Source organism: Meleagris gallopavo, chromosome 1 (genome assembly GCF_000146605.3).
Source record: "Meleagris gallopavo isolate NT-WF06-2002-E0010 breed Aviagen turkey brand Nicholas breeding stock chromosome 1, Turkey_5.1, whole genome shotgun sequence".
Taxonomy (NCBI): domain Eukaryota; kingdom Metazoa; phylum Chordata; class Aves; order Galliformes; family Phasianidae; genus Meleagris; species Meleagris gallopavo.
Genome location: NC_015011.2, coordinates 190,339,270 through 190,347,305, shown reverse-complemented (window position 1 = coordinate 190,347,305; position 8,036 = coordinate 190,339,270). Strand labels below are relative to the sequence as shown.

The following is an 8,036-nucleotide window of genomic DNA, read 5'->3' as shown; positions in this document are numbered from 1 at the left end:
AAAAACCAAACATGTTCATAGTTACTGTGCCCAAGTAGAACTTAAAACAGAGCTCTGGAAGAAAAGGAAGTCTCAGTATACAGGCAGCTTTCAAGAGTAGATGCCTTTCCTATCCTCCCACCCCCCCTTGGCTCTCTGAGACTTGTAAACCGAGGAGATTTATTGCTGCCCTTCCACATGCAGGTTTGGAATTAAGAGTTCAAATTTCTGAAATTCCTGCAGTCCTCAGGAGGGAGAGGGATAAGGGAAAGCAGTGATGGTAAATGCAGCAGAGCACAGCAGAGGGTTCTGCAGGCTGTCTCTGCCAGCTGAGGCTGTGTGCGGCCCTTGCTGGGAGGAAATCAGCTAAACCTGCATCAAGAAAACTCTTGGAGTTGCTGACCAATGATTACCACTGTGTTTGGAGGACATTTAGACTTCTTTAGTAATTACAGTTATTGGTAGTTGTTTGGAGAGCTAATTCTTGGCTATTTCAGCACTAGCACATGAAGGAAGGGCTCAGTGCGGCCTTTACAAATCGCTGTCTCTGTGAGATGTGGCCGTACTGCAGGTCTTCCTGCTGGGGTATTTGACTCTGTGCAGATAAACGTGGCGTCCATTCTGTCAGCAAAATCCCAGCTCACTTGCAGGCTGGTACAGGAAAATCCCTTTGATTTATTTTAAAATTTTGTTTATTCCCCCTTTATTCTCGTATATTGTTCTAAATAGCTCCTCCTTCTTAGTAAATTAACAAATGCTTTGGAAAAGAAACAACTGTTATGTTTTTGCCTTCAAACACAAGAACAGATGCTCCAGAAGTGAACAGATCCAGAAGCAGATATAGATGAACTTGATACCCCTTAGGCACACCTCACGTTAGAGATTCCTAGGTGAAGTGGTCTGTTTCTGACAGATTTCCTCACATGTGCCTTTTGAAAATGCTTTAACTTGACTTTTGAGACAAAATATCTCTTACACATCCTTTCTGATTTTTCTTGCAGAGGATATTCAACTCCTTCATGTACACAGAGAAAATATCGAATGGAGAAAGCGAAGTTCAGCAGGTAAGTCCGACCTCCTGCCTGCCTGCTGCTGCTCAGTGGCATGCTGATGAAAGCACTGGTTTGTTTTGCAAAGACAGAGTTAGCAACTACAGTTCTATCTGGATTTATTGTAGCCATTTTTCTAATGTATGGCACATAGGATAGTAAACAGAATAGAGTGTAAATGGAAGTGCATTGTGTGAGCTGACTGTGTATTTGACTGTTTTCTGTTGTCTTGAAAAGGCTGTCCATCTGCTTTGTGTGGGTCCTTCCCCAAGAAACAAAGGAGCGAAGGCAGAGCTGGGGCCCTCATGTAGCATCTCACATTAATTGACTCTTTTTCATGTTGGAAGGCTCTCTATTAAAATTGTCTTCCTTCAAGCTAAAAGCACTAATATTGTTTGTAAATGTGGAAGTGGTATCAGTTGCTGCGTGTAAATATGGGACAACTACAGCCTCGTGCATAACAATTGTGGTTTAGGGTTTTGGGTTTTTTTTGTGGTTGTTTTATGATCCTTGTATGAGATCAGATTTGAAAAAGCGAGGAAAATGCTCTTCAATTTAATATTGAAGTGATATATCCTTTAACATGTGAGCTGTTTCCACTTTAACGCATGTATGCGTTTGGAAGAATAATTGTGGATAAATGTTAAAAAAAATAAAAAAAAATAAAAAATTCACTCTGAGAGTGGTGAGGCACTGGAACAGGTTGCCCAAGGAGGCTGTGGATGCCCCATCCCTGCAGGCATTCAAGGCCAGGCTGGATGTGGCTCTGGGCAGCCTGGGCTGCTGGTTGGTGACCTGCACACAGCAGGGGGTTGGAACTGGATGAGCACTGTGCTCCTTTGCAACCCAGGCCATTCCATGATTCTACAATTCTATGATCTGCTTGCTTTAATAAGCTATTTCCTGGTAAGGACTATTGCAAAATTAATTTAAACGGGGAAAAAATGGCCACTAGAGGTCAACTGTAATTCTAGAATGAATGGCTGCAAAAACGATGCAAGACTGCAAAACATGGGTTATACACTGATGAAAAAGTCAGAATTGCTCCAAATAGAAGAGGCAGATACCCTCTGTGCTCTTCTCTACACAGAGTCCAGCTGTCCTTCAAGGGTATTTTAACTAAACTGCAGTTTAGGAGGGTTGTAGTGCCACGCTCCTTTAAAGATGCATTCCCCCTTTCCTACCCTGATGTCTCACTGGAGGAAGAGGAACTCAGTGTTCAAAGAGACAAAGCAGGCTTGTTATTTCCTTCTGCTTTGCTCATGTATGGAGCCTGTCGTACAGCACTGCCCCTCAGGTCACCCTTCCTTTTAAAAAACACACCTCAAGCTGCTGCAATAGAACTGGCTTTCCCAATGCTCAGCCTTTAAGAATAATCAGTAAGCTGAAACTCAAAGAAATGCTTGCAAGGCTATTACAGAAAGGAGTGTGTTTTGAAGCAGCTGCAGAGCATTTTGTGCTTTGAACCAGGGAAGCCTGAAAGTTTTCAGTTTTGTGTTCTAGATCAAAATTGCTGTTAACCAGTGGTGTTATTGCAATTAAAAGGTCACCGTGTTTTTCTGACTTACCAGAGTGAACAGCAAAAGCCCAAATGATGCATCAAAGCATCTCAAGTGCTCCTCTCTCAACTACTTCAGCCCTCAGATGTGTTAAGCTTAAGTTAAGGGCAATATTTCTTTACTTCTTCCTTGCTGATTGTCTCAACCAGATCCTACTTTTCATCAGATGGTACCTTGCCTACTTTCAGGTGGAAGCTGAATGGAGAATTTCCATGCCCACATATACAGTATGTGTTCATAGAGCAGACGACAAGCAAGCTTTTACCCAATAAAAGGAGCTTCTGGTAATTGCTGCCATTCAGAAAATTGGAGTGGAGAACTCCAACCCTTCTCTGACCTGCTGTTAATCCCTGCTCAACTCAGGACAGTCTTAAAAGACAATTCAAAAGATGGGCTGTGCCTGTGTGAGAAATCCATGGAGCAATAATCAGTATTTAAAAGAAAATTCAGCATCCTGTGAGAAGCTGTGTAGGCATGGACTCTTGTCTCCACTCACACACTCATTTCAATGGAGTCAAGCCTCTGTTATCCACTGCCTGCCTGAATCTGACCAAAACACGCGGTGAGAAATAAATTCATCCTCAATTCCTGCCAGTGCTGATTCAAAGGCCCCTTTTGTGCTGTTTTCAGTTTTCTGCTTCATCTTAGACTGAGAACCTAAGCTCCTCATCTGCACTTCTGACTTCAACCCTCTAAACATACCCCCGTGGTTTTTTTTACATATAGAGATATATTTAATGCTTCTTAACTGGAAGAAGCTGATCCCAGGTGGCTATAAAGAGGAGACAGACATCTAATTACTATCAAGTACCTTGGAGCACCACAGCAGATTCCTAAATACAGTAGGAATCCACCTGGATTTGAGCATGCTTGCCAGCGGCAGCACTTCATTACACTTTAGCTTACAAAAAATGAGCAATTAGGTTAACAAATGAACCCTCCTAGAGCAGCAGATGCTTAAAACTCAGCTCTTTGCCTTATCCACTGCAGAGGGGATCTCATGTGAGCAGGAACTGCAACGCTCCAGGCAGTTTAACAGGCTGGAGCAGTGAGGGATGGCTCAGGTCTCTGAGGAGGCAGCAAAGGAATCCATTTCCATGAAGGAATGATGCCTCAGCACTGCCCTTTCAGCCCAAGGATGCTGTGATGTCTGCACACAGAGCTGCTACTGACCTCTGCTCGGGCAGAGCGCACATCTCTGCGTAGTATTTGATCTTTGGCTCTGTCCCACTCGTCCGAAGGGTGGCAACACAACCATTTTGAAACGTGAAGGTGATCATCTGACTGCTTTTACTCACAGGCAGCACCTACATCAACAAGAAAAGATGATTACGGGACGCCCCAACTAACACAAATACGTTGCTTTGGTTTGTGTTTAAATACAACAACCAATATTTACAGAGCTAAGTAAGCATGTCTTGTATATCCAGCAGCCGGGGCAATAAGCTAGAACAAATCATTGCAGCCTAACAGATAGAACTACCCTGTGGATCAGTATTTTAGGATAACTGGATTGTTTTTTACTCCCATTGAAATTCCAACATCTGGAAACCCACTAGATGGCAGAAGAGTTGCAGGAGCACCAAAGTCACCCCAGCTAACAAAGTTCATTGTGGATTCCCCATCCCTGCAGGCATTCAAGGCCAGGCTGGATGTGGCTCTGGGCAGCCTGGGCTGCTGGTTGGTGACCCTGCACACAGCAGGGGGTTGGAACTGGGTGGGCACTGTGCTCCTTTGCAACCCAGGCCATTCTATCATTCTATAGGAAAAAGGTAAAACAACAGCAAAGTCATTTCACACAGAAGTAGTTTTCTCCCCAGTTAAGCCATCTTAGTAGACTGCATTAATTAAACTGCCATCTAAGATGCCATAGTGTATCTTCCTGCATAGCTGTTGGTGTATTCAACTTTCAATCTCTTCAAAAAAGAGAAGTCCTCCTGCAAAATGCTTCGTAACTCACCGACTTCTTACTGGGCTGGCTGCTGTCATAGCCAGTGGTAATGTCTCGTACGTGCAATATGCTGTAATCACCACAGAACTTGGGATAAGACTGAGGGCCATCAAAGTTCCGAAGCCTCTCAAATATCCTCTTGATGGTTGGAGGATCATAGCACAAGAAATAGGAAGTTTTTGATATGTGATATCCATACCTACAAGGAGATGACTCTTTTCAGTTAAAACATTCAGAAGTTTTCTGCACATTTGGTATCTAAAGGAAGTCTGTTTGGAAAAGAAAAAAAAAAGGAACAATGGGAAAATAATACAGTTCTCATAGCTGTGGAACACATATTTACAAGCAAATCTTTGGAGTCTGAAGCAGATTTGATTGCATTACTCAAAACATCTCGCAGCTCTTTTTAAATTCGAGGAAGGGTTTCAGCTCCAGAGAAATAAAAGCCAGTGGTTTAGGACAAGACAGAATAGTTCAGTTGGAAGCAACCTACAATGATCATCAGCCACTTTATGGGTAGGCAGATAAGCTAGAGTATATTGATAAGTGTGCTGACCAAATGCCTCCCGCACACTGACAGGCACAAAGCATCAACCACCCCTCTAGGAAGCCTGTTCCAATGTTCAACCACCCTCCCTATAAAGATTTCTTTTCCTGAAGTCCAGCCTGCACCTCCCCTGGTACAGCTTTGTCCAAAACATGAATGAAAAAGGCAACTTACGTTTCATACACCTCTAGGAGTTTCTGTGCTAGCGACAGGTTCTTGGTTTCCAGGTAGGCTGCCATTTCAGCTATGACCACAGCTGCGCTCACACCATCTTTATCCAACACTGAGGTGCCACACATGAAGCCTAGAGATAACAAAAGGACTGTGGAATACAAAACTGGCACACTATTACACTGATTTACATGGGTGAAGTTTTACTTCTCTTCCAGGGAAGTGCAAACTGGTTGATATATCCGTGCTGTCCTTAAAATGGCACAGTGCTCCCTTCCATGAAACCTAGCTAACTTAGGGGTCACAGTGATAGAAAGATACGTGCTATCATCAATTCATTCCAGTCTGATAACATCTCTTCTCTGAGGGGATCTTTCATGGCACAGCACTAAACGTATCAGCTGCTTGTTGTGTGCAAGCACAGCAACATGAATCAAAAGAACTGGTATTGATACAGGTTTGGTAACAGACAATATGGTGCTCCACAGCACTGCCAAGCTGCCTTCTTTCTGAAGGGATTCATCAGCAAGATCTTCATTCTTTACAGCTGGAACCTTCTTGAATTCTATGAATATGGGAGGGAACTGGTAAGGGCATAAATGCTTTTCAGTAAGGGTTTCGTTTTCAAATGCTGTACTGGGTATGAATATGGTATCCTAAAAAGCTGCTCTTCATCTTGCAGAAGCAGAGAACTCCTATAGCTGAAACATCCACTGCACAGTTCTATACCAATGGGTGGTGTTAGCAAGACTGCCAAGGCCAACAGAGCACTCCAGGTATGTCAGCAGGACTAGATGACCTTTAAAGGTCCCTTCCAACTCTAAGGATTCTATGATTCTATGATTCTATCCACATTAGGCAGCTAGATTTCTCTTTGGCTGCTGGTATAAAGTAGTCTTTTAGGTTTTATTTTACCAGAGGGCAGTGCTGGGCTCCTGAAGGACCTGCTATATTGGTGTATATGGAGAGGACCCAAAAGACATTATACTGCTTAAGAACAGATCCAGCTAAACCTCAGCTAACAGGCTGTGAAACAACAGCAGTTCAGCAACCAAGACCACACTTTTTAGATACATTCCCCCTGCACAGTTCCCAACAGTTGGAAGTGATATCCAAGGCATACCAATAGACTCTTCAAAGGCAAAAAGAACTTCTTTTCCATTATCTAGGAGATCTTTTACTCTGCTTCCAATCCATTTGAAGCCAGGGAGTGTTTCCTGAAATAGGAAAAATAAAACGGATTGCATTGCATTCCAATTCTTCACCACTTGGTTTCAAGTCGAGCAATAAAGTGCAGCTGCTCCTCTTTCCACCTCCAGGATTTTTCCTAGAGTTGAAACCCTGTGTGTCAGACATGGAAGTTCAGAAGAAAAAGGAGGCATCAGATTGAAAATGTGAGAGGGGAAAAAGAAAAGGTGATGGATTCAGGATTTTAGGGTCAATGGGGAAGTCTGACACAGAGTCAACACACGAAAGCTGAAGGATGCTTTTCTTGACATCATTTTCCTGAATTTCTATCTCAAAAATTGATCAACAGAATAGAGGTGGTAAAGACAATCATTAGACAAGTCTGGGATTCTGCTCAGAATATGAATCTAAGGCAAAGTGTCAGATGACATCTGCAATGGACCAGAATGTGGAGTTGAAGAATAAGTGTGCTTGAGAGACTCTGGTTCTCTCTGAGATAAGAGATCTTTCTTCTTGTTGTGCTTATGTGATGAGACAATCAATCACAGAAAGGAAATGTTACAGACATTATAAGCAGTGGTGTTGGGTGATGGGAGAGAAAAGTGCAGCCTGTGTTCTTACAGTTGGGTGGATGATCTTGGAGGTCTTTTCCAACCTTAGTGACTCTGTGATTCTATGAGTCAAACAAAAGCAGCCAACATTTTAGCAGCTGTTCTTGGAGAAAAAGAAAGCACAGAGAGGGGAAACTTCTAGAGAGACCACAGACTTCTATAAATTCCTACCTGTTTTCCAGGCAAATTTTCAAGAAATGTGAACAGCATTTAGTGAGATAATGAAATTCACTACAAGACAGCAGAACTCAAACACATCCTTAATGGAACAATGTGAAAGATCTTAATGGAATGGCTCCTCTATTACAATCTGAACTGGGGGAATGGTTTTAAAGTGAGCCAGGGGAGGTTGAGGTTGGATGTGAGGAGGAAGTTTTTCATGCAGAGGGTGGTGAGGCAGTGGAACAGGTTGCCCAAGGAGGCTGTGGATGCCCCATCCCTGCAGGCATTCAAGGCCAGGCTGAATGTGGCTCTGGGCAGCCTGGGCTGCTGGTTGGTGACCAGCACACAGCAGGGGGTTGGAAATGGCTGAGCACTGTGCTCCTTTGCAACCCAGGCCGTTCTATCATGCCATGATTCTGTGATTAAAATCTACCAGTGATTGGTGCACCTAGAAGAACACTGTGATTTCTTTAAGGGTATGTTACTATTCCATCAAATAGCATTTCATTTTTGAAGCAAAAACATCAAGTTGCACATGTTCATCTCCAGAATTTCTCTTTAGGAGAAGAACCAAAATGAAAACATTTAGGGACACGCAATTAATTAAAGTTCTGTGTTGCCTGTTACAGCCTACTTGCAGATTTTGCATAAATTGATACCACAGAATGATACAACTGTAATGTGCACTGAGAAACTGCTCAGTGCAAATGGGATCCTGGGCTCCATCAGCAGAGGGGTGGCCAGCAGCGACAGGGAGGTGATTGTCCCCCCTCTGCTCTGCTCTTGTGAGGCCCCATCTGCAGCACTGCATCCAGGTCT

General features: G+C 43.3%; 1 protein-coding gene across 1 annotated transcript in view; it reads right to left on the bottom strand.

The window, feature by feature from the left end:
• Positions 1-8,036, bottom strand: part of PGM2L1 (phosphoglucomutase 2 like 1) — a 25,593-nt gene that overhangs the window by 4,154 nt on the left and 13,403 nt on the right. The window contains exons 9-12 of the mRNA XM_019612453.1: positions 6,380-6,473; positions 5,260-5,389; positions 4,548-4,737; positions 3,761-3,894 (exon numbers count right to left, since the gene is read on the bottom strand). Coding sequence (XP_019467998.1) covers positions 3,761-3,894; positions 4,548-4,737; positions 5,260-5,389; positions 6,380-6,473 — 548 coding nt within the window. The remainder of the gene's footprint in view (positions 1-3,760; positions 3,895-4,547; positions 4,738-5,259; positions 5,390-6,379; positions 6,474-8,036) is intronic.